Source organism: Cucurbita pepo, unplaced genomic scaffold (genome assembly GCF_002806865.2).
Source record: "Cucurbita pepo subsp. pepo cultivar mu-cu-16 unplaced genomic scaffold, ASM280686v2 Cp4.1_scaffold000139, whole genome shotgun sequence".
Taxonomy (NCBI): Eukaryota; Viridiplantae; Streptophyta; class Magnoliopsida; order Cucurbitales; family Cucurbitaceae; genus Cucurbita; species Cucurbita pepo.
In genome coordinates, this window is record NW_019646439.1 from 218,162 (window position 1) to 245,293 (window position 27,132).

General features: G+C 36.7%; 1 protein-coding gene across 10 annotated transcripts; it reads right to left on the minus strand.

Moving 5' to 3' along the window:
- Positions 1-92: 92 nt before the first annotated feature.
- LOC111784017 (probable LRR receptor-like serine/threonine-protein kinase At1g56140) lies at positions 93-26,729 on the minus strand. Of its 10 annotated transcripts, none has more exons than XM_023664843.1 (24): positions 26,512-26,729; positions 25,746-25,974; positions 25,440-25,511; positions 25,258-25,329; positions 25,083-25,154; positions 24,725-24,796; positions 18,815-18,886; positions 18,637-18,708; positions 8,868-8,939; positions 8,672-8,743; positions 8,501-8,572; positions 7,488-7,559; positions 7,338-7,403; positions 7,109-7,177; positions 6,940-6,984; positions 6,761-6,825; positions 6,158-6,546; positions 5,684-5,879; positions 5,417-5,596; positions 5,079-5,197; positions 4,541-4,751; positions 4,220-4,451; positions 3,976-4,126; positions 93-658 (listed from the first exon to the last, which is right to left on the minus strand). In XM_023664843.1, the coding sequence occupies exons 1-24, from the start codon at positions 26,597-26,599 to the stop codon at positions 335-337; spliced, it is 3,084 nt and encodes a 1,027-aa protein (XP_023520611.1). In that variant the 5' UTR covers positions 26,600-26,729; the 3' UTR covers positions 93-334. The 10 variants fall into 10 exon arrangements, with proteins under 10 accessions (XP_023520611.1, XP_023520604.1, XP_023520603.1 ...); XM_023664836.1 differs by lacking the exon at positions 26,512-26,729 and adding an exon at positions 26,055-26,396; XM_023664835.1 differs by having other exon boundaries at positions 25,258-25,511; positions 25,742-25,974.
- Positions 26,730-27,132: the final 403 nt, after the last annotated feature.

A 27,132-nucleotide genomic window follows, 5' to 3' on the forward strand; every position in this document is an offset into this window, starting at 1 on the left:
TCAGCAATTTTCCGAAAATGCAGTTTTGTTTTTTCGATCATAATCGAAACTCTTGTACGATTGGGGAGAGTTGTGTTCTTGCATACTAGAAATAGTCAAAACAAAGTAGCCTACCATACGAGGAAACTACAAACCACTATTATTTAACTTAGTTTGTCTTTCTTAGCCGACTTGAATAGCTTTTCTTTACAACTTGTCAGTCGCAGAATTGACAACCACAGAATGGCTTACATTACACGACATAACTATACAAAAGGCCCTAAAGAGCCTTAAAATGTGTTCTCCTCAAATCTAATAGAGGGCAATAAATAGATGAGAGGCCTTAATTAAGCCTTCAATTATTAGCATGGATGCTAATACTCGAACTGCCCTGATGGGTAGTGTCCGAGGCTGTGGTTGTTGTAGTATCATTCGTAAATGTGCCTATATCATCAAAAGTCCAGTCAGTTAAGTATCCAGGCTTTGAAGGTACACTTGCCACTTCAATATCTCCACACAGCATTGCCACCACTCGTGACATCGATGGCCGACGACCTGAGGACGTTTGAGTGCACATAAGACCTACTCTCATCACCCGCTTAACTTCATCCTCATTGAATGTGGACAAATCAGAATCTACCAACTCAATTTCACGATTGTTTTCATACAGATACCAAGCCTACAAAGAAATAAGCAAGTAATATTTGAGAATAAATAAACTCATTTGTATTCAAACTCTTCATATATATACATAATCGCTACTAATCCCATCTTAAAAAACAAAATACGAACATAATTAATTACTAGTTCATGTATATATATAGCTTATATAAGAACTAAAGACAGGCTTCATTTGCAACATCCTACAAACATGTTTTCTTTAAAGCTCAAAATGTTCGGAACTTATTTTCACGGAGGCGCAAAGCCTGAGAAAAGAAAAACCATGCAAAAATATAAACAGACTGAATTTAGTAAATCCAACTCCATATATGTTAGGTTTAAATGCCAAAGTACAGGCAACTAAACATAAACAAGGTCTCTTTTTGTTACGATAAGACAATTTATGTCGGACTAATAGTCATTTCAAAGAAACGTGAAAGCAGTAACATCACCCATTTTTACATTAGCTTGGGCTATNTCAAATTTGGCAAGCATTCATATTTCACATGGACGGACTTTGACTCCAGAATCGCATGCCCAAATTCCTTCCGGAACCCCAACTTTCAAGGTTAAAGCCCGGGGCCCTACTTGACCCTTCAACAAGCCTATCTTTGGCACTCTTCTCTACTCGTTGTCCTTGTCTTCTCTTTAACGCACACATTATATGGTGTGATGGATGATGCACCATCCTTGGTCGCAAACAAGGCTCATCGCTTCCAAATAGCCCAGCAAGGCTCACTTCTTCCAATTTAGGTTCAACCCGTGGAAGGATCTTCATGGAAAGCTTTTTCCTTGTATTGCAGAATTGCAGGCCCACGATTTCCATTTTGATTCTTCAACATACAAGAAAGGCCTTACCCACTATTTTTATTCACTTGAAGCACAACTTTTTCCTATTTCATTGCTCTTTCCATTCAACAAGCAATAAAGGCCCATAATCTAATATACCATATTTCAAGTAGGCATCAAATTTCAAGATTCAGATTTGAATTTTCAATAAGGGAGGAACCAAGAGCGCCGGAGGAAGAAAAAGAGGCGACAAAACTATGATCTCCAACTCCTTCAAGGCTGGACTCCAATTTCTAGATGGAAGAACTAGNTCGAAGAAGAGTCAGGTAGGGCTCCAGGTCTTAAACTCGAAAGTTAAGGTTCTAATATGAGTTTTGTCATATGACTCTAGAGTTAAGTTTGTCTCTATGAACTATGAATGCTCGCCAAATTTGGTGTCAAAAGACACCCAATGGATGCTCCACAAGGTCGTATGACTGTTCACCAAAATCATATCTACTCCTACTAGAGCAAATATGCTCNAGACGGTAGGAAAGACCGCTACGAAAAGCGCACTAGCGTAGATGCTCTGATCTACCTAGTTGTCGTCCCCAAATACCTTGCTTATGTGGTTTTGAAATTGGCCAGGAATGTAACGCGTGATANAGAGCAAATATGCTCAAAATGTAATATCGGGGAAGGCATAATGTCAGCTCTCCACCACCCCTGATCCATGTGGCCTAAGTGAGCTACCCTGAGCCACATGCATGTGTCACAACGTGAGCAAGAATTGTAAGACAAATGTCTTGGACATCTTCCTTTAAAGTGAGTTTTTCAAGGATAGTGTCAGATGTCATGGTTGTACATTTTCAACCGCGCGGCGTCNCAAGAAAAATAAGATAAACTAAAATAAGATAAACTCTAGACATGTTCTTCTAGTTGCGAAGAACGACGAGAAACTCAAAATTGCTTCAAGGAGTCACCATTGCTAACGATGGATTTCTTCCAAACATCAATCGANACAAGAAAAATAAGATAAACTCTAGACATGTTCTTCTAGCTGCGAAGAACGACGAGAAACTCAAAATTGCTTCAAGAAGTCACCATTGCTAACGATGGATTTCTTCCAAACATCAATCGATTCTCTTTCAGTGAGTACTANTAGCTTTGAGGGGAACCCAGCCCCATTTCATCTTTCGCCTGACTTTGTAGCTTTGTCAGACCTTAGGTGAGGTTTGTCTTCACCCACCAAACGCAACTTGTGCGGAATCCAAGTTTGTTCGAGCACACATGTCGTCTACGCATGCATGTACATTAATCTGCAANGATTCTCTTTCAGTGAGTACTAGAGGGGCAAACAACGCTCGTGGAAGTACTCCAAGAGGAGTGAGCACGAGAGAGACAACCAATANTTAATCTGCAACCCAACCGACTTGCCTCTTCACTAGGACAAGTCATTTGACTCGACCTTGCTTCTACTCAGGACCTTGCATCTCAATGTCATCTCGATTCTCAATTAACATGACCCACATGTCTTGACGTCATTCCAAATCATAGAGTGTCGTCAGCCATCACGACTCACTTGGTCATACCATCGAGAATGGGCCCACGTGTCATTCATAATATCGGAACATCCTGAACATCCATCTATCTATCTGGGTTCTATCAAGGCATTGGACCCTCCTATGTCCANATCGTGGAAGTGCTCCAAGAGGAGTGAGGATGAGAGAGGAAAGCAACACTCGTGAAAGTGCTCCAAGGGCCATATGCATGAGTCATATTNTTCGTGGAAGTGCTCTAAGAGGAGTGTGCCCGATTGAACCAAGTAATGCTAGTGGAAGTGCTCCAACAGGAGTGAGGATGAGAGAGGAAAGCAACACTCGTGAAAGTGCTCCAAGGGCCATATGCATGAGTCATATTCTCTCAAAGCTTCAATGACAAATGTCCTAGCAAATGGATTTCACAACTTACTGTTTCATGAGTTAGTATCCAACCCGAGAATAAATTATATCTATTACACCTTGATATAAGGAATATTTGTGTATTCCCATTAAACCATTAAATAAGAAAAGTAGTTGACCTCCCACTNCTCCAACACATGGGTTGGGGTGCAAATACCGACACACCTGTGTCTTCCGATACTATCCTTGAAAAATCCATTTCAAGGAAATTGCCCTAGGCACTCGTCTGGCAACGCTCACCCTCATTGTGATACACATATGTGTCACAAGTTAGCTCGCTTGGGCTTGACCTAGGAGTGGTGGAGAACAAACACCTTGCATCTCCTTATNTTCTTACATGGGCTATATTCTTTTTTAACGAGATATAAACTTTTTCAAACAAGTGTTTTCGTAAGAGGGTTGTGCACCTTTATTTTCATGGAAGCTTCTGATGGAAAGAAGGGAAAAAGATATAGCATTCTTACCCNCTCCCATTCTTACATGGGCTATATTCTTTTTTAGTGAGATATCAACTTTTTCAAACAAGTGTTTTCGTAAGAGGGTTGTGCACCTTTATTTTCATGGAAGCTTCTGATGGAAAGAAGGGAAAAAGATATAGCATTCTTACCCATTCAAGTAGAAAAACTCTGTCCTCCTCCAAGCCTGGGGCCGAATTTGGCCTACCGCTAACAATTTCAAGAGCCACAACACCAAAACTAAAGACATCAGCCTTCTCAGTTAGATGCCCACGCATGGCATACTCAGGTGCAAGATATCCACTGCATTAGTAAACATTAATGCTCTACTTTAGTACAACTATTTTAAAGTAATAACTTTCATGGGGTGGGGAACTTATCTCAATGAAATATTACATTGTTCCAGCAACAAGGGTGCTCATATGAGTCTTTTTGTCATCATAAAGCTTCGCTAACCCAAAATCTGAAATTTTGGGGTTGAGATCAGCATCAAGTAGAATGTTACTGGCTTTAATATCTCTATGAACAATTCGAAGTCTCGATTCCTCATGAAGATAAGTTAGGCCTCTCGCGACACCCATGCATATATCAAATCGTTTTGGCCAATCAAGAACGAAAGTTCGTTTTCCTATCTCACAAAAGCCAGCAAACATTACCACTTTTGTATATCAAATTAAATTAAAAAGAAAGAAAAACACAATTAGTTTGTTAGTTTACCAAATAATGCTTGGTCGAGACTCTTTTTCTCCAGGTACTCATAAACAAGGAGACGTTTTTGACCCTCAATGCAACAACCATACAACTTCACAAGGTTGCGATGTTGCACGGCAGATATTGTAGAAATCTCAGCCAAAAACTGGTTTCTTCCTTGGTCAGATTTTATTGAAAGTTGCTTTACAGCGATTACTCTTCCATCATTTAGAATTCCCTAAAAGAAAGAAGAAAACAACACAACCATGAGAAGACATGAGCATAGTCCGAAGACCTTTTTAAGAAATGAAATATTTTAGGAATCACGANAAAGACATGAGCATAGTCGGAAGGACCTTTTTAAGAAATGAAATATTTTAGGAATCACGACTCTCCACAATGGTATGATATTGTCCACTTCGAGCATAAGCTCTCATGGCTTTGGTTTGGGCTTCCCCAAAAGGCCTCATGCCAATGGAGATGTATTCCTTACCTATAAACCCATGATCATTCCCTAAATTAGCCAATGTGGGACTCCCTCACAACAATCCTCAAGAAAATATACCTTGGTAACCGGTCCAAAACCTCCTTCTCCGAGTTTGTTGGATGAACTAAAATCCTCTGTAGCATTCCTGAGTTCAGAATAACTAAAAGTATGCGGTCTTTCATCAATTCCAAAGAGCTCTGCAGGTAAAGAATATAGGTTATTGATTGTGCAACTAAACATATTTGTTATATAAAGCACTTTTTAGAAAATGTAATAATAAAAATATTTTCATTGAACATACTTTTTTAAAAGTGCTTAGATTGGAAGGTATTACAAACAAACCCTTTTTTCAAAAGTGCTTCTAGAAAAAGTGACTCAAAGGCAAAGACTAATTTGATGTAGTAAGCTTTAACCACCTTCATCTTCCAAGGAGCGTCCTTTCCTTCTTTGAAAAAGAATGAAAATTGTGACAACTAGAAAGCAAACAAATCCTACACCAACAACAATCCCCACTATTAGACTGGCTTCATTCTTGTGACTACCAGTCCCCTTTATTTCATTGGTTCCATTCTTCACATTATTTACAGGTTCAGAATCTGCAAAAAGCTCTCCATTTAATTGAAAAGTACATCATAACAAGCTTTGCAAAAATAATAGACATGAATGGTCTCATTACTCATTACCTAGACTTGCACTGATTCCTGAAATAGAAGGTCCATAAGTACCTTCGTCAGGTATGCAGCAAGTACCTTTCCCAGCCCAAAAAAGATGAATTTCCATGTAGTTTTCTGAAACTTGTGCCTTAAATATCTTTGTAACAGCACGAAAAGACCCACCTGCCTCATTTTGAATATTAAAATCTTTGAAAACCCGGTTCCCCTGAAAACAATGATCTTAAACTCAAACAAGATGGAATAATAGATCAAAGCAAACGACAATCAGATTCTAAAGGAGTTATAGATGATAGAAGTTAAACTAGATTCATGATACATATACATGAACTTATAAATTATAGAAACATGAATTCCAAAATAGAAGTTCTATTGCTAAAGCATATTATTAGTATGTACCTCTAGTTCTATTGCTAAAGCCAGTAGGAGACGCCTCATAACATCCATCTAAAATAAACTTAAATCGTCAAAAACAAAAGAGATAACCTGAATATTTATATCAAAGACACGCCTCCCAAGGCTGCTCCATGTAGATGAATCTGCGAAAGCATGTTCTGCGAAGTGAAGCTTCACAGTGTAGTTCCCATTTTTAAGCTCTAGACCATAAAATCTTAACGACGAAGTAGATAATTCTTGTGTCTGAAAAAGGTCTGGATCATTTGTATTTGCAATTGGATGTTCCGTGTCATTGTATCTGTTATATTGACTAGAGTTTCTGTTGATCTCAGGAAAGTATCCAACATCACTAACAGCCCAGGTTTCTGAGTCACTAACATAGTATGAAGCCATACCATCAATCTCAATTTCCCTTTCATACACAACCTGAGAGGAACTCACAAATTTTGGACCCCCACAGTTGATCCCAAAACTAGAATCTATAATATGCATAAGAAAGATTATGAGAAGATATCCGTCCATTAAACAAAACAATAAAACCGTATGAAGATGATGTAGACAAGCTAAGGAACTCAATGAAAAGTAGAGAAGTATTTCCACAATTATATATTAAAAGAACAAAAACAAGTCTCAATTAGTTCGTCCCCTCCTTTGTAACAAACAAGAGAAACACATATTTGTCATTTAACTCACAGAGTCCAGAAGCTTGATTACAAGAAAATTCTCGTCGAAGACAGTTCAAACCCGTAGGGAAATGGCTGAAAGCAAGAGAAAAATGTACTAAGACAAGCAATACTGCAAGATATTCAATAGTTTAATTGGCAGTTGGTACACATGAAAATTAAAGATAGTACACAAACTCATTGAATTACCCAGTATTTGATGTTCCAAACGTGAAGTTGTTGGCAACTAAATTTCTGCAAATCATTCCCAACAAAAATTATATTCTTAACTCCATTCCATCCAAATTTTTAAGAACACGTTAAAGAATGTGCATTCGCATGATTGTAAAGAAAAATAAACGAGTAGCATCTAAATTACAAACGCTTGGCTGAATCCTCATCGACCCAGTCAGGAAAGCTACCCGATAAACCATTGTATGATAAGTCTCTACAAGCATCATGTGGAAGGTGTAAGTGCATAAGACAAACGTTAATGGCCATAATAAATAGATGCACTAATCAAGACAATCATTCGACTTCAATTGGAAAGTGTTTCAAATGGACAACCGATTCTGTGATTACTGAAATCAACAATTATAAGAACTTACATGCTAAGAAGATAACCAGGCTTTTCTAAAGGTAGCGTACCAGTTAACTTGTTATTTCCAAGAAACCTGGAAAAAAGACCAATAATACACCAATCAATACAACAGAAAACATGGACAAATTTACATGTTCATGCAAGAAAGATGTATTACAAGTATCTTAGCGAATTCAACTTGAAAAGTGACTTTGGAATCTCTCCCCATAACTCGTTAAAGCTTAAGTCTCTGCAAGGAAAATAAGATCGATGTTAAAATATTATCAAAGGAAAAATATAAAAAGATCACAAAAATAAATATAAAAATAAAGAATATGACCCTCTCATGGTTCAAAACAACCCATGAAAATAAAAGTAACAAAAAAAAGGCATAATAGACTAGTAAAAACATGACTCAAATTTTCTATATACAGGGTTCTGGTTGAGGATTGTTGGGAGGGATTCCCACATTGACTAATTTAGGGAATGAACCTGAGTTTATAATCAAGGAATACATCTCCATTGGTATAAGACTTTCTGGAGAAACTCAAAGCAAAGTCATGAGAGCTTATGCTCAAAGTGGATAATATCATACCATTGTGGAGAGTCGTGATTCCTACTATGGTATCAGAGTCATACCCTTAACTTAGTCATGTCAATAGAATCCTCAAGTGTCGAACAAAGGGTGTACTTTGTTCGAGGACTCCAGAGAAAGGAGTCGAGCCTCGATTAAGGGGAGTCTATTTGAGGGCTCCATAGGCCTCATGGGAGACTCTATAGTGTATTTTGTTCGAGTGGAGAATTGTTGAGGATTGTTGGGAGGAAGTCCCACATTGACTAATTTAGGGAACGATCATGGGTGTAAGGAATACATCTCCATTGGTATGAGATGTTTTGGGGAAGCCTAAAACAAAGCCATGAGAGCTTATGTTCAAAGTGGACAATATCATACCATTGTGGAGATTTGTGATTCCTAACCGTTCTATCCCATTTCAAAATTTGGTTACCACGTCAGCATTCTGATAAAAAAAAGNAAAAAAAAAGGACAAAATCCCTTGAGGTTATCGCAGAACAGAAACAACCTATTCAAAATATTTAAGCTCAGTTGGTTTGCAAGCAAGCATACCCAACCAAGCTCATTACCAGCAAAACAGGCACTTATACATCAATTTATTAACAATTAATTCTTACAGCAGGTTCAATTCTTTGAACTCTTCAATGTACGTAGGAATTTTATCTGATATGTTATTATTTCTCAATACTCTGCAAAAATAAAAAGAACACTATCATGTTCAGAAGATTGCAAGAAAATTCCACATAAGGAAATCAAGAGCAATCTAATAAAGGTTGGTGTTAACTTACAAGGTCTTCAAAGATGTCATTTTCCTGATAAATTCTAGGGACGATCTCCCATTTGATAAATCACCAATTCTCCTTCATGAAGGGTCATTTTATATTTCATTCATTTAAATTACAATTAGCTTCTTATATACATAAAATGTTGAACTAGGGATAATGCAAAAAATAAACAAAAATTTAGAAACTATTGAACACTCACAACTCATTCATAGCTGTCAATTTTGAAAATGTCGGGGGTATGGGACCCATGAAAGAGTTTCCTTGAAACCTCCTGCAATAGCAAGTTGATCACATATATGATGAGCTTATTGTAAAGCAAAGAAATCTTATGGAATACCATCAGGTCTTTAGAACAAGAGCAGTTTTTAGTAGTTCTTCGACTGTTTAGAGTATAGGCTAGGCAGCTTAGGAGGATTTGGAATCTTAAACTAGCCCATGTTTGGGGTGAAAGCTTGCAAAGCTCAAGTTGGACTTGGCAAACCCAGGCACTGTTCATCCCTAACCAGCACCCAAGTGAAGGATGAGAACACTTAAAATAGTGTTAGTGAAAGATTGAGTTATTGAATGGTTGATGAGAAGATTGAATTTCGGAGAGCAAGAATGCTCTCTATATATAAAGAGAATACAAAAAGATATTTAGAAAATCTACCTAAAAATCGGTAGAAAATCTGGTAACAAACCAGTAAAAAAATCAAAAACTAAATCAAATCAAAACTAAATCTAACTCCTAACTCGAGATTTAGTTAGATACTAACTGACAGCAATCTAAACAAATACGTGATCTTTAACACTCCTCCTTGTTTAGATGTTGTGAACTCCAATCTTTTTTTCTGAGCACCCATCTTGCTCCAATTATCTTTCTGTTTAGAGGTCGATCAACCAACTCCCAGATTTTGTTTTTCTCGATCACCGAAAGTTCCTCCTCTGACAGGTGCATCATCAACCAAAGCATCTTGTCGTTCATCTTCAGACTCTTTGTCGTTCATCCTCAGACTCTTCTAACATGCTACCAAAGGTTAATTTGTTTGGTGCATTAGAAATCTGATTCACCTTCGTCAGTTCTTCCCAATTCCATTGTTCATTTTCAGCAAAATGAACATCTCGGCTCACAATAACACGACTAGTATGTGGTTGAAAAACTCTATAACCTTTGGATATAGTGCTATACCCAACAAAGATGCCAACTTCTGACTTTTTGTCAAGCTTATCACGCTTGACCTGTGGAATGTAAGTGAAGCAAAGACACCCAAATACTCCAAGGAACTTTAAAAAAGGTTTGTAACCATACCAAACTTCAAATGGTGTCAAGTCTTTCATAGCTTTTGTTGAAATTCGATTTTGCAAGCACATAATAGTGTTTGCTGCTTTTCCCCAAAAACGTTTTGGAAGGTCCTTCTCATGAAGCATGCATCTCGTCATCCCCATTATGAATCTATTCCTCCTTTCACTGACGTCATTCTGTTGAGGAGTATATGGTGCTGTTAATTGATGTTCAATTCCAACCTCTTCACAAAACCTGTTAAAAGTTTCTAAAGTGTACTCCTTGCTATTATCTGATCTTATAGTCTGAATTAAGCANTTTTGATGAGTGTATAGTGCTGTCAATTGATGTTCAATTCCAGCCTCTTCACAAAACCTGTTAAAAGTTTCTAAAGTGTACTCCTTGCTATTATCTGATCTTATAGTCTGAATCAAGCATGCACTTTCATTCTCAACTCTGGCTTTGAATTTCAAAATACACCCGCTACTTCTAGCTTTTTCTTCAGCAAGAAGATCCAACATATTCTCGTTGGATCATAAATAAAAACAATGTAATNAGATTACCATTTAATGATGGTGTTCGCTGAGGACCACAAAGATCAGTATGAACCAGTTGCAGCTTTTTCGAGCCTCTCCATGCCTGTTTAGGAAAGGGTTGCCTATGTTGCTTCCCAAAATTACAAGCACAGTAAGGAGGCATGTCATCATCAATGTCAATGAGTTCTTCTACCAGCTTCTTTGACTGCATCTGAAGCAAACCTCGATGATGAAAGTGCCCAAGTCTTTTGTGCCAAGTCCCAGTGGTACTAGCTCTGGATATAAAGGCCGTCGGATTTAGAGCAAAGCTTTTTGCTTTCATTTTGACGTTTAACAAGTCTTTGCCACTAGCATCTTTGATCAAGCACCGCTTATTCTCAAACAACACTTTACAGCCTTTATTAATTAACTAACCAACGCTCAACAGATTTTGATCAATTTTAGGTACAAATAAAACATCTGGAATAAATTTTGTACCTTCATAACTTGTTATAGCTACGGTGCCTTTCCCCTTGACTTCCAAGTGTTCATCATTGCCAATCCTCACTCTCTTGACTTCAATGTCTCTTAATTCCTTAAAAAACTCCTTGTCATATGTCATATGATTTGTGCACCCACTGTCAATCAACCAGCTCTTGCTCGATTCTTTGCCTGAGGAAGAAGTGACCATAAACAATTGATCTTCTTCTTCTTCTTGATCAACTACCTGTGCATCTACTTCTTTCACCTGATCTTTGGCTTTGCAGATCACAGCTTCATGTCCAAGTTGATTGCATTTGGAGCAGAAGACGTCAAGTCTTCTCCAACACTTGTATGGCGAATGACCTTTCTTCTCACAATGGCGGCAAGGTGGATAGGATTTTTTGAAACCTCCTCCTTTTGTCTTCTGATAATTGGCAGATGGATCTCCATTCATCCATTGATTTTTGAAATTTTTGTTGTTTTTATACCTGCTGCTGTCTTGATGCTTAACAAGTAAGGCACCTTCAANATCCATTGATTTTTGAAATTTTTGTTGTTTTTATACCTGCTGCTGTCTTGATGCTTAACAAGTAAGGCACCTTCAAGAGTTCTGTAAGAGAAATCTTTGACAGGTCTTTGGTGTTCTCCAGAGTAGTAATGGTGGCTCAAACTTCTCTGGAACAGTGACTAGCAGCTTTTCAACGATCCTGGAATCATTTAATACAGAACCAAGCAATCTCACCTTGTTGGCGATGCTGAGAAGTCTGTCAGAGTACTCTTTCACCGACTCTGACTCCTTCATCTTCTGCAACTCGAAATCCCTAATCAAATTCAGGATTTTCATTCCACGAATCCTCTCATCTCCTTCATATTCGGCCTTGAGATAATCCCAGATTTCCTTTGCTGTTTTGAGGGATATTATTCGCATAGAGATCATTTGAGATACAACGGCAAATAGGCAAGCTTTCGCCTTTGATTTCCTTGTCTTCTTTTCCTTCTGTAATTTGATTTGTGCTACAGTAGGATTTGCTGGAAGCGGAGGGACCTCGTAATCCTCTTCTATTGCTTCCCAAAGATCCAAGGCCTCCAAATAAGTCTCCATACGAACTGCCCACATTTGATAATTGTCTCCATCGAAGACTGGTGGTACAACAGCTGAAAAACTTGATTCTCCTCCCATTTTGATCTCATAGATCCCTTAAGAAGATAGCTCTGATACCAATTGTTAGTGAAAGACTGAGTTATTGAATGGTTGATGAGAAGATTGAATTTCGGAGAGCAAGAATGCTCTCTATATATAGAGAGAATACAAAAAGATATTTAGAAAATCTACCTAAAAATCTGTAGAAAATCTGGTAACAAACCTAAACAAATCAAAAACTAAATCAAATCAAAACTAAATCTAACTCCTAACTCGAGATTTAGTTAGATACTAACAACAATCTAAACAAATACGTGATCTTTAACAAAAAGGGCTAGAGCTCCCACAAACTTACCAATATCCAAAATGATCCAATATTCTCCCACAATCTGACCAATACCCAAAAGGATTTGGTTTGAGAGAAATAAGCGGTTTCAAAGAGAAGTCGTCTGGTCAGAAGATATTTGGGTTCTATTTAGAACTATGCTACCATTTGGTTTTTACTCGAAGATCTGGTAACAAACCTAAAAGTATTGGAATATGTAGAAAATCAAAATTTACCTAAAAATCTGTAGAAAATCTGGTAACAAATCTAAACAAATCAAAATTTCATTGATGTTTTAAAATTTACCAAAGGGGTGTGCTATCCATGATATTTAAAAAAAAAAAAAAAAAANAATGAGGGAGGTATGACTATAGAAAGCAAAAGTATTAGATAAAAGCGGTTTACTGCCGAATTAGGAAAGGGAGGACCCTTTTAGGACGACAGCACCCTTGCTATAATTTTGCATAGTCCACTCGTAATACTTATAGGATGAAAGTACATGCATACATTTTCTTTGAGATCAAATAGATGTATGTTTCATTTAAGTTGTCATTGATAATTCCATTCTGAAAAAAGTATTGGAACACTCTCATGATGTCGGTTCTCAGATTGTTCCAACATTTTTTTTAAAAATCTCGAGTAAAATCATCTGATTCGGGAGTTTTGACGAAGTCTAGGAATTGTATCACCTTCCCTACCTCTTCTACAATGAAAGCAACCTCGAGGGAAGTTGCTTGTTGTTGGTCAATTGGGCTACAATCAAGATCGTGGGAAAATTCAATGAGGGCATCGTTCTTTGCATATAAGGACGTGTAAAGGACACAAATTTTGACATAACTTCATCTTCATTTACTAAACTTCTACATTGTATTGATAGAATTTCCATGATGATACCTTTTCGTTACTTTCGTTTCTTTAATGCCATGATACAATGGAAAATTTTGAAGTTTATGTCACCATTCTCTGGCCATTGTTTTTAACATTTCCTTTGCTGCCAACGAGATTAGTTCTGCTTTAATGAGCATATTATGTGTGTGTTGAACTACTATGATAGAGTCCGTTTCCTCAGAGAACTCCATTTTAAGCATTCCGCTGTATTCTTTCCAATCTTCTTATTTTATGATCTCATTGGAAATCATATAAAGACAATTCCTATTTAATATAGCGATTTGGGCAAGTTCAGTAAGGAGTTGGTTTTTTTCTTTTTGTGTGGCAATACAATCAAAAACCTCATTGTTCCATTTCTTCAAGACTTCTTTTAGCCTTCAAAGTTCGTTGATGAAACCGTGCCCCAACCATCCTCAGAGGAGCGTGTTCTTCCACTAGTATTCTACCATGGGCAAAAATTCAAAGTGACTCATTCACATTTTCTCGAAATAGAAGGGCGAGGGGCCCATTTATAACAATCCATGGAAAGTGCAATGGGATAATGATCAATGTAAGTCTACTCAATCTTCGGACACCGGTGTTACTAAATTTTCCTAGGAGACATTTTGTAGCTAGAAATTTGTCGATGAGTGTCAAGGTGGGTAGGGATCTATTGTTTGATTAGGTATAGAGATCATTACTGAGAGGAAGGTCATTAAGTTCACCTTCTCTTATGACGTTATTGAATTGTCTCATGCCTTTGGTGACTTTTCCATTGGATTTTTCATTTGTCCACTGAGAAATATTGAAGTTGTTCACCAGAAGTCAATTCTCTATGGCAAGATAGGTCATGTAATTCCTGTTAGCAGAGATGTCTTTCTTGATATCTACCAAATCTACCGGGGCCATAGATCTTTGTAAACCAAAAAATTTAATCATTGACCAACGTAATATGTGTGGTTAGGGTGTAAGGACATTAAATGACTTCAGAGATGATCAGAGTTAGGTCATACCACGTTATTAAGATCCTCCCGATGTTTCTGAGACATCCAAAGATGTCCAACCAATGTCTAGGACTCCAAAGGGAATTAACCATCTAGCAATCAACTGAATTCAATTTTGTTTCTTGAAAAATGACCATATAGTGGGGATTGTATTTGAGGAGAAAGGCCTTGATGAGGGCTCTCTTTTGCCCATCTAAGGGTGTGGAAACATCTCCCTAGCAGATGCATTTTAAAAACCGTGAGGCTGACAGCGATACATTACGGGCCAAAATAGACAATATCTGCTAGCAGTGGGTTTAAGTTGTTACACATCTAATTGTAACATCTAGATTTCTCATAATTACTAGTCAATTTGCTATGTTTCTTGACTGTAGTGGCCTTCTTTTTCCTAGATGAAATATTCATGAGGCATACGTGGTGTTTTTTTAGCCCTGGTTCCAAGATTGGATGGTCGTTGATAGCATGAGTTTTACCAATATCGAGTTGACTTCTTCTACCTCTGCTACCTCTGCTTCATTCTGGTTTTCCTGGAGAAAAGTGGCAAGCTCTGTATTTGCAAAGACAATCTTCGGCGGCGGGAGAGAGAGATTCCGCACATTCGCAGTGTTAAGAAAAGAGAGAAAACTGGAAAGATCAGAAGAATTGGGAGAAATCTCACACTCTATTGGAGAATGAAATTGGCTATTATATAGCGTTATAGAATACACGGAAAACAAGGAAATCTAAATCAAATCTAATTCAAATAACTATATCAAATCTAAATCAAACTTAACAATTCCTCCCTTAAACCGAACACAAACCCTAATCAGTTTATATCTATGTCACAACAGACTCCCAATAGTCCTCTTTCCATTTTACTCCAACCTTCTTTCAACCCTCAAGTAACTTCATCAATTCTCATGTGCCATTTCTGTTTATTGCTTCCATTTCCGATCCATGACTTATTGCTTCCATTTCCGATCCATGACTTATTGCTTCCATTTCCAGATCCATGACTTGCCTCCATTTCTCACTCTTCAATGGGTATTCAAAGTTTACAGGATCAGTAGTGATAAACATGGCCAAGTGAGCTTCATTATCTTCTTCAAGAAGATCTTCTCCTGTTGCATAGTCTCTCATCCAGACGGGTGGTCTCCTATTCCTCCCCTTATTCGAGCTAGGAAAGCTTGCTTCAGCCAAAGAAGGAGAGCTTGCTTCAGCCAAAGAAGGAGAGCTTGCTTCAGCCAAAGAGCCAGAGGAAATATTTTCCTCTGCAGTATTTTCCTCTGCAGCTTCTATATCAAATTCGCTCCCTTCTTCATTTTCATCAAACACATCTGCTGCCTCCTCTTGCTCACCCCATTCCAAATCGCACATAACGAATTCTTCATAGGTCTTATCCCAGTCCCAACTCTTATCTTCCTTGAATACAACATCCCTACTTATTATGATCCTTTGTGAAGTTGGATCACAGAGTTTGTAAGCCTTTAACTCTTCACTAACTCCCAGCAAAACACAACTCAAACTCTTATCATCCAGCTTAGTTCTTTTACTGTCAGGCACATGAACATGAGAGATGCATCCAAGAACTCTAAAATGCTCAACTGAAGGTTTGACTCCACTCCAAGCTTCTTCCGGAGTTTTATTTTTGACAGCCAATGTTGGACTTCGATTCAGTACATGCACAGTCCAGTTGATTGCTTCAGGCCAGAAACTTTTCAGAATTTTCTTTTCTGAAATCATACTACGAACCATATTCATAATAGTTTTATTTTTTCGTTCCGCAACTCCGTTCTACTGTGGTGTGTATGCAGCTGTCAGTTGTCTTTGTATACCATTTACATCACAAAAATTGGTGAATTCTTGTGATGTAAACTCTCCTCCTCGATCAGTTTGCAAGGCTTTAATAAATGAGTCTATTTCCTTCTGAACAAAGTTTCTAAATACAGCGAAGGCTTCTGATTTTTCTATTAAGAAATAAACTCATGTTTTTCTGCTGAAGTCATCTGTGAAAGTAATCATATACCTTTTCTTGCTGTTTGAGATGGGTTTGATCGGTCCACAAATATCAGCATGCACCAATTGGAGAATTTGTGAAGCTCGCCATGTGCTCCTTTTTGGAAACGAGTGCCTTTGTTGCTTACCCACTAGACAATTTTTACATAGTCTCAATGGAGACTTGAGCTGTGGTAAACGATCCACCTCTTCTTTTGCTGAAGAGTCTTTAATCCGTCCATATCTACAGTGCCAAAGTTGCTCAATATCTTTTGTGATTGTATTGAAACAAGTGGATGCTAAAGGTTGCGATATAGCATGCAATACGAACATTCAATTCAAAGACATCTTTGTCTCCATGATTAAGCCTCTCTCAGGATGAAACACCTTGCACGTTCCATTTTGAAACAAATTGGTAAGCACCTTTGCTTGCAATTTCCCAATACTCAACACATTATTCTTCAGCTCTGGCACATACAACACTCCTGTGATTATCTGTATGATTCCGTTCACTTGCTGCCGTACATTACCCATTCTGTTACAACCATACTTGAGTTGTTGCCCAGCTTCACTGAATCTCTGAAACTTCCATCAAAATCTGAAACATATTCCTTCTTCCCACACATATGATTGCTACATCCCGAGTCAAGGAACAACATATCTTCTCTATTAGCCTTATTCATATTCACGTAAACCATCAGCAACATCTCTTCTTGAGTCTCTGCATAGTTTGTCTCCTTCTCCTTGCTTTGACATTCCCATTGAAAATGTCCTAGCTTGTGACACTTATAGCACTCCACTGTGGCCCGCCCTGTTGAAGTTTTGTCTGTCTCGTCCCCTTCCTCTGCCTCTAAAACTTCCACGACCTTGACCCCTTCCTCCAAATTGTTCACCATGAGTGATCTTCAAAGTGTGTTCTTCTTCAACATGAGAACTCATGCATTGTTCATGCACAAGCAGGCTGCTTTGCAACTCATTAATGGTTAAGATGGTTGTATCCTTGGACTCCTCAATGTTACACACAATATAATCTCAGAATCTTTTCATCTACTTCAACATCTCCTTTGTTCTCACCATTTAGTTTCATCTTGTTGGCTATGCTAAGGGTCCGAGCAAAGTACTCATCCACAGATTCTCTTGCCTTCATGTGAAGCATTTCAAACTCCGAAGAGCTTGCAAATGTGCATGTTTTACCCATGTCGAACCTTGATATTTTTGCTTCGTAGAATCCCATATGTTCTTTGTTGTATCCTTGTTGAGGATTGTCTCCAAGATCGAACGATCTAATGCTTGAAATAGACAATTCTTTGCTTTCAAATCTTTTAACTTCTGATCTTCAATGTGCTTCTTCTGGGTATCTGTGAAAACGATGTTTGCTGCAGGAATCCCATTCTCCACCAAATCCCAGTACTCCTTTGAATGCAAAAAGTTTTCCATGAGCATCGCCCAATGATCGTAGTACCCATCAAATTTCGGAATTGCAGGCTGCACAAATGAACTCCCCATGGACATACTTTTATTATGACACATAGAAGACTGCTACTTCTATTTTTAACTTGGCTAAGTTTAGGGCATTGCTCTAATACCAAAGGTTAAAAACAAAGATAAAACTGTAAAGATCAGAAGAATTGGAAGAAATCTCACTCTCTATTGAAGAATGAAATTGACTATTATATAGCGTACAGAATACACATAAAACAAGAAAATCTAAATCAAATAACTAAATCAAATAGCTAAATCAAATAGCTAAATCAAATGTAAATCACCTAACACGCAGTAAGGGATGCGGAGCTGTGGAGAGGAGAAGAGAACTAGATGTATATTCGTCATCGAGAATTTTATTCTAGGGACGAGGAAGGTTTTTTGGTTCTTTATGATGATGGCATGTTTTCCTTGTTATGCTATCACAATTTGTGGATCGGAAATAAGAAGTGGTATAGTAGATGGGATTGTGGAGGTTGACGAAAAATGGGGTGGGGGGCTAGTGGCCTTTAGATTATGTGAGCAAGGTGGACTTTCATTTATGGAGGTGGGTTAGACGAATGGGAAATATTTGGCTCCACGAGGCATGGTCGATGGGGTTGATCGGGAGCTGGGTTTGGCTAAGGGGTTGAGCTATTTTTGTACGAGTGGGCCTCAAAAGTTAGGGGTGATCCATGGTGTTTCAACGAGGTGGGCCACAAGCATCTCATGTGTTTCAACGTTTCAATATCCCAACGAGAGGGAGATTCTTTTTATTTTAATCCATCCTCAATATGAGTGAACCATTGGTTTGTTCTATTATAACAAGTGTTATACCCCTCCAAAGAACGAAAGAAATAATAGATTCTCTCACTCTCTAGTTTTTTACTATTTAGAACAGGTGGGTGGGAATAAGCATAAGAAAGTATTGTATTACAAAGTAGTGAGCTTTGACCAGTCCCCAATGAACCCAGGTATTTTGCCGGTAAGTTCATTGTCCGATGCCCATCTGTCCATAAGAAGAAGAAAAAGAAAACAGAAACCATTGTGATGCATAGTGGGTTCTAAAAATTCTTAATCGATTATGTAACCACAAAGCTGGACAATGCTCTTACACTGTCCGCAAATTCGTTAGATTTGAAAATGTTGTGGGAATATCGCCTTGCACTCCAGAGCTATCAAAGTACCTTTAAGGTAAACATAGTCTAACCCATCATGAATGATCAGTGCAAGTAGATAATCAAAACTAACAAGTTTAACACATCTTTAATGATTAATACAAAATGAGAGAATATTCAACGATCCTTTTACACAACTCTATTATTGAAAAGATTATTATTATATCTTGTTGAGGATTATTGGGAGTGAGTCCCACATTGGTTAATTTAGTGGAAGATCATGGGTTTATAAGTGAGGAATACTATTTCCATTGATATGAGGCCTTTTGGGGAAGCCTAAAGCAAAGCCATGAGAGCTTATGCTCAAAGTGGACAATATCATACCATTGTAGAGAGTCGTGATTCCTAACACTTGTTTCATTCAATTATTTATACATTATTCTTTAGCTTCCCCTGTAATATATTTTTAATGGTTTAGTAATTTCCTTTTATATCTTTTTAATATAGATGGTATGTTATGTGTATGTTTATTATTTATATTTATGATTTTTATTTCCGTATTGGAAGACCGTCTTTCTTTTATGCAAGAGGAACTTGTATTTCAAAATCTTCTAATACAAGAGAATGTGAAAAGAAATACATGAAGATTATTTTCTTCCAAAATTTGAGATCGTACTTAATCTGGTCTCTAGAAACCTTAGTCATTACCTAAGGCTTTAGCCACCGCTACTGTCGGAACTCTAGCCATTGTTTGAAATGGCACACTCTACATCCGACAAGTCTCATCTGAAACAAGTGTGCCACAAGGCAAGTCAGTTCATTTGAGTTTGCAAGGATTTCGTTTGCATTGGCTCGTTCCTTCGTAGTCGTCGTGAGTTTTTTTTTTTTTTTTTTTTTTTTTTGAATTTTGCATTTTAATTTAATGTGAGATATATTCCATTTTGACAATACAAGCAAGAGAACCCTCCCTCTAATTTTTTTTCTTNAGTGGCGTCCTACATCACTAAGGGCTTTGACATACAAAGCTTCCAAAACCTTTTTATTTAATTTATAGTGATGTTTGTGTGCTTCTAAAATTTGGCCTTGGGAAAAGTTTATTAACTATATTTGTTTATCTTGGTTTATTTAATGGAAAATTTTAGGTGAAATAAAGTTTTACAATGCGTTTGAAACTCAACTTCAACCTAAGATTTTTATCTCACTCAACTTCAAACAAAAAACTTCATAGCAGGTAAGCAAGGTAAGCAAGCTAAGTTATCCATTACCTGTTCCTAATGGTCCTTAGATTAATATATCAATAGATTTTGCTTTAGGTTTATCTAGGACTAGGAACAGTAGTAATAGCATCTTTATTGTGGTCAAACGATTTAGTAAAATGACTCATTTTATTTCTTGTCACAGAAGCAAAACATACTATTGACTTGTTCGGTAGGGAAGTTGTAAAGTATGGTATTTCTAAAAACATAGTTAGTGATACTGATTAGTGATACTAATGTTAAATTTTTAAGCCACTTTTGGCCTGTTTCGTAGGGTAAGTTGGAAACTATATAAAGCTAGTATATTCAACTTCTTATCATTCTCAAACTAATGATCAAACCAAGGTGGTTAAGAGAACCTTGACAACTATTCTTAGGACTATTCTTTAGCGGTTATGATCGATTCGATAGAAAAGAAGGAATAGTGTCTATTTTTCGTTGGGGGTTTCCTGGAAAAAATCGTCGAATCTTCCTCCAATTCCTTATGGAAGACATTCAGTCCATCAGAATAGAAGTTAAAGAGGGTATTTATGCACGTCGTATCCTTTATATGGAAATCAAAGGCCAAGGGGACATTCCCTTGACTCGTACGGATCAGAATTTGACCCACATTCCCTTGACTCGTACCGATCAGAATTTGACCCCACAAGAAATTGAGCAAAAGGCTGCCGGATAAGAATCTTAAGACTTGGGAGGATTATTTCCCATTTACAAAATTTGCAAATAATAGGGTTGTTTGTAGCACTACCAAATACACTCCCTTTGAAATTGTTTATGGTTGTAATTATTTAACCTCTATTGATTTGTTACCCTACATGTTACGCAAAGTTGAACTTCAAGATGGAGATACACCAGATGTATTTTAACTTACCTTTATTGAACTCATAGTTAAATTAAGTTAAAACTATGGAACTTAGTTCATGTACGGTTCCTAGATAGTACATTTCTTTATTATATTATTTTAATTGTAATTTCAATTTTTATTTACCATTTAAACTAGTTTTTAAACGGGAGTTAAAGGTTGTCCGATAACTCAAATATGTCACCATATTTCATCATTAACGGTCATTCTAACGTGGAGGTTATGAGTGTATTATGACAAACATAAGCTACCGTCGAAGATTAGCCTTAAGTTGGAGATATTTGTGTAACTCAGTGAGTTAGTATCCAAACTGCAAATGAACCGTCCAAGAATTAGCCTTAAGTTGGAGATATTTGTGTAACTCAGTGAGTTAGTATCCAAACTGCAAATGAACCGTCCAAGAATTAGCCTTAAGTTGGAGATATTTGTGTAACTCAGTGAGTTAGTATCCAAACTGCAAATGAACCGTCCAAGAATTAGCCTTAAGTTGGAGATATTTGTGTAACTCAGTGAGTTAGTATCCAAACTGCAAATGAACCGTCCAAGAATTAGCCTTAAGTTGGAGATATTTGTGTAACTCAGTGAGTTAGTATCCAAACTGCAAATGAACCGTCCAAGAATTAGCCTTAAGTTGGAGATATTTGTGTAACTCAGTGAGTTAGTATCCAAACTGCAAATGAACCGTCCAAGAATTAGCCTTAAGTTGGAGATATTTGTGTAACTCAGTGAGTTAGTATCCAAACTGCAAATGAATGATATCTATTATTCAAGGGAGTGCGGAAGGGTATTTTTGTAATCCTATTAAATTAGGAGAGTGTTAACTCCTTAAGCAATGTAATTCTCTAAAAAATTATATAAAAAAACAATAGTCTAGTTTCTATTCTAATTTAGAAAATCTGATTAGAACCAAAATCCTAACTCAATTGATAAAACCTTCATCGTGATAAAGTTTCATTTTGAGCTTACGTAGCTGCCGATCAAGTTTCCTTTGAAGCCTTCATAGATAATCGTGACCAAATTTCATTAAGTCTGCATATTTGGAGTCCCACATTGCAGATAAAGAAGTAGATGACATCATAAGTAATCCTCCTTTGGGAAAATCCTCTACTTCTTCAAGCAAATCGCTAATCGGTAAAGAAAAAGTAAAAAAATAAAATCCAGCAAGCCGCAAATTACCCAGATGATCCAAGAGTGCTGTCTTCAGAAAATAATCCTGGGTAAATAAATGCAGATAATTCTTGGTAGCAGCCCACTTTCCGCATTCTTCACATCAACGAGCCCACATCAGTAAATTCAATGCCCAAACCCACTGTTTTTCAAATCCAAAATCCAATATTAAACATAAACTTAGTATCTCCCAATAGTAAACTTGAAAACTTTTCCACTATTTCATCCCTTCAACAAGCCACGGTCATTTCAAGCACCATCACCATCACTTCAACCATCACTATTCCACAAGCCCATCCCATTCAATGAAGGATTTTTAGATCGTGGCTTGGATAAATTTTATCTGAGACTAAATTTCTCTCCAGATTAAAATCCACCATCATGTCATAAAAATCTCAGATCGTTCTTTCAATCATCATCACAAAGTAACAAACTCCGAGATTCATATTTGAAGTATTCAATAATGGAAGGAACTAAAGGCGTCAGAGGAAGAAACGAAGGTGATCAAAACTAAGATCTCGCTGGACTCCAATTCCTAGATGGAAAAATAGGACTGTACCTCAAGAAAAGTTGTTATTGGAAAGCCTACTGTCGTAGATTATGAGTCTACCCCTACTGCCGCAGAGTTACCAACCAAACCATACAATCCAAGAGGAGAGAGCACAAGAACTCCAAGAGGAGAGAGCACAAGAGAGGCAAGTGATGCCTGTGGAAATGCTCTAAAAAAAGTGAGCATGAGAGAGGTCAACAACCCTCATGGAAGTGCTCGAGAAGGATTGAGCACAAGAGAGCGAGTAACGCCTGTGTAAGTGCTCCCACGGAAGTGAGCACGAGAGAGACAAACAACGCCTGTGAAAGTGTTCCAAGGAAAAAGTATGCATGAGCTCTTGACTTCAATTGACTTATGTACTTACAAAAGAACTTCATAGCTTTTATTACTTCATGAGTTAGTATCCAAGCCAAGAATGAATAATATCTGTTACTCAACCTGAGGGGGAGTGTCCAAGAATTAGCCTTAAGTTAGAAGATATTTATGTAAATCATGAATTACTATTCAAGTTATGAATGAATGATATCTATGTCCATGAATATTTTTGTAATCTCATTAAATAACTGAACTAGTTAAGCTTCCTAAGAATTATTTAGATTTAGTTAGAGTTTATTTAGATTTAGTATCTATTACCAAATATGTAAGCATTTATTTAGATATACTATTAACAAATATCTAGGGCATTTACATTATTTAGATGATCCAGCAATTTAGATTTAATTAACCTTTCTCCCATATAAAAGTTACATGTAGTTCTCTAAAAACTAAATAAGCAAAAAAATAGCAGTCTAATTTAAACTTCCAACCGCTACCATATTTTATCATTAACTAGTCATTTTAACATAGAAATTACGGGTATATTTAACTCACATAAGTTAAGGATGACAATGTTAAAATATCATCACTAGCTCAATAATTGTACGAGCCCATTGTCTATAAATTTTAGGAAAATGATTTAGGTATTATGGGAATAAAGACATTAAGTATTTTAGAAAAAGAATTAAAGTATTTTGGAAAGTTAGATATTTTAGGAATAAATTGTAATACCTTTCCAACCTACCAAGGTTTTATCCCAAGAAATCACAAGCAAATAGTGTAGTAGTGTATACAGGGTGCCTCGTAAACTCTTCTCGATTGGTCTTGATAAGAGTGTGAGTGTTTCAATTGGTCTTGATAAAGAATGCGAGTGTTTCCTCAAAGAGTTGTGTTCTACGTAAATTCTTCTTTCTTTTTTGCTTTGTTGAGAATTAAGTTTTTCATTTTCCAAATTCTAGGATTCTAGAACTTGCACAATAGAGTCATTCAAGTGGTATTGATCAAACTTTTGTGAAATGATTCGAATCATGAGTTTAGAAACAAGTTTTCTTTACTCTTAATTTTGATCATTAAGGTAATTCATTCCAAAACTTTCCCCTGAGTTGATTGTTTATCGTTTATGGAGTTCTTAGATATTTTATATTTAAAGGTCTCATTCTTCAACCAGATTGTTAAACCGAATTCCCAAAGTTACAAAGCAGTACCCAAATACAAATACAAATACAAATACAAAAAAAAAAAAAAAAAAAAAAAAAAAAAAAAAAAAAAAAAAAAAAAAAAAAAAAAAAAAAAAAAAANAAAAAAAAAAAAAAAAAAAAACATAAGATATTAATATATTGCAATATCAAAAGGAAATTACAAGATATTTAACTAAATTCTTTAATATTAATTAATAAACCCTGTCAGATAAATCCCAATATTATCAAATAAATGAACCAATCAATTTATCAGCAAGCTTGTTCTATTTAGTTTCTTACCATATTATTGGGGCGTGTTTATGTTTTTTTTTTTTTTTTTTTTTTTTTTTTTTTTTTTTTTTTTTTTTTTTTTTTTTTTTTTTTTTTTTTTTTTTTTTTTTTTTTTTTTTTTTTTTTTNAGCTCTAAAGTATTAGTCTCTTGTCATTTATTTAATGAAAAGTTTCGTTCTTGTAAAAAAAAAAAAAAAATGGATGCATTCCTTTTCTTTGTTTTATTCTAATCACATTTAACAGGATTTTCATGTAAAAAACTACATAAAAGTAAATTATGAAGCTTACAGTTCCTCTAGCATAAAAAGCTTTCCAAGCTCTGATGGTAATGGACCGGAGAAATTGTTAGTCCCAAAGGCCCTACAGTTTCAAGAAAAGAACAAAAGCTAAATAAATTCAAAAAGAAATATGCCCGCACGACAAGCTATAATGATGATTCGCATCCATGGTTCCTTGAAAGTTTCTCTATGAATCTCCAATTTGAATACTTTTTAATAACCAGGAATTTTATGCACTTAAGAGAAGAAACCGAACTTCAAGCATGTAATGATGGTTGTAATTTTTCATAAATTCAATGAAAGGTTCATTTTCTTTTTCAAAAACTAGAACAGATATCTTACAGAGTAGATGAAAAATGAAAACTTACAAGAATCTCAGATTGGAAAGAAGTCCAAGTTCCTTCGGAAGTTCCCCTGATAATTTATTAATGCGAATGATCCTAAACAAAAAATTTGACATGGATTAGGAAAAGGAAGAAACCTTTTGACAATAAAATCTTTGTTGTCTATAGAGGTATCTAAATCAATATCATATTGGCTTACAAGGTACTCAATTGCGTTAGTTTACCAACAGACGGCGATAATGGCCCAGACAATAAATTTTTCTCCAAATTCCTGGGAGAAATTAAGAGAATATCGGTTAACTTCACAGCATATATGATACACCAGCAATAGAAAATAAATGAAGGAGCAACACCAAGGAAAGCATTAGGAAGAAAGCAGACAGATAGATGAGGGATTTCAAAATCCATAGCTCGGGTGGGAATACACCAGCAATATCCAATGAAGAAACCTTCCTGCAAGGTTATATGCACAAAATGAGCAGAGAATGTCAAAATGCACCCAACACATCAGTGTTTCCAAACAAATTTCAAGCAATTCCAGAGCAGTTTCCAGATTTGAAGGTTTAGATTCTACCATGGCATGTCCTTGTTTAATGAATTAGTAATTGTGCAGGCTATGAAAAAGTTAGAACAAAAATAGGAGGTGGTGGAGGTGGAGAAAATGATGGAAATGGGAGGCGTACATACAGGTGGGTAATGAGGCAAGTAGATGCGTTGTTGAAGGAGCAATTGCATTTGATAAAGGGGTTGTATTTTGGATCCTCGATGTTTATTCTGGTGTCCACAGCGCTACCAGTGCATAGGTTCCCGCTGATATTCCACCTCTCGAATAGATCGGGATTTCCCGTCCCGACAATACTTGTATTCTGCTTCGCCGATATATTCCATTGTCGAAATATGGAGTTCAGAGCTCGCGCTGCGTACATAATCTAATCTCAGAAATCCATGCCATCAAAGCAATAAAACCTAGCAATAAAAAAGAATCGAGTCTTCTACTTAATGCTACCAACGCTACAACTTCGTCTCTCCTTCTCGCGTTCCCCTGGCAACCACCACCGCCGCCCTCCGTTTCATCTCCGTCGCTTAGGTTTGGCCCCTTCGTAGTAGTGCAAAGTGTCACGATCATACTCATCTAAGGCATGTTGACCATAACCGCATACCCATGAGAGGCCTAATCCTTTTATATCTTTTCATATCATACTATTTTACTTCCTTCCCAGATGTGAGGGCCTTAAACATCACCGCTTGCACCTCCGAGCAGTGTTCAAATCCTTGTTGTATTTTTGGGATATTTTGGAATCTGATTTCTTACCATTTGTTTTCTCGTGTTTTGTGTTCTAATTATTAAATCTGAATTGAGTTTGGGTACGGAAAGAGAATTATGAAACTTAATTAAATAAACAGAATCAAACATGGAGCGTGAAAAGAAGAGAGAGAGAGAGAGAGAGAGAACCTTGTGCAGGATCGGTGATAGTTTGTGGTGCCGCGTGGAGGAGTAGGTGGTTGAAGAAGAGCAACAAAGCTAACGCCCACGCCGCCATGGATTCTCATATGCATTCACTTCAACTTCAACTATAAACGCTACACTCTTGAAGAATCCCAATTTCCAAACGATGTAAGTCAACTTCGTCAACTCCAAATAAATTAAAAGTAGAATAATCAACAAATGTCAACAAATGATAAAGAAATACGAGTCGCTCTCGCTCCCCTCATATACTATTCGAAATCGAGAAAGAATCAATAAAGTTGGGTCTGAATCAGTGTGGGGGCAGCAAATGAGTCTCTCCTATTTGGCCAGTTGGAGAGGACCACTCATGAGTTGCCCACGGGAAGATTGGGACATTTGGGTACATTTTATTTTTCTATCAAATAAATAAAATACTTCATATTTACCGTTAATTTCTGTTTAAAACAAATTTGTTCTCCCCTTTAAATTTTCACTTGTGTAATTATGAGATATATTTTTATATACAAAAAACTGAAGTTATTATGGAAATAAATAAACCTCTTGTTACCATTATCATGTAATATATTTTATTTCAACACATTCTGCGGAAGAAACATAAGCATAAAT

Bases quoted from the DNA above. Each gene is read 5' to 3' on its own strand.
- LOC111784017 (XM_023664834.1), bottom strand. From the start codon at position 26,190: ATGAGTATGATCGTGACACTTTGCACTACTACGAAGGGGCCAAACCTA. The intron at 24,797-25,082 runs GTAAGTTTTCAT...TTGAAACTGTAG, and splicing joins CTTTCCAATCTGAGATTCTT to GGCCTTTGGGACTAACAATT. The intron at 4,452-4,540 runs GTAAACTAACAA...TTTGTGAGATAG, and splicing joins TCTCGACCAAGCATTATTTG to GAAAACGAACTTTCGTTCTT.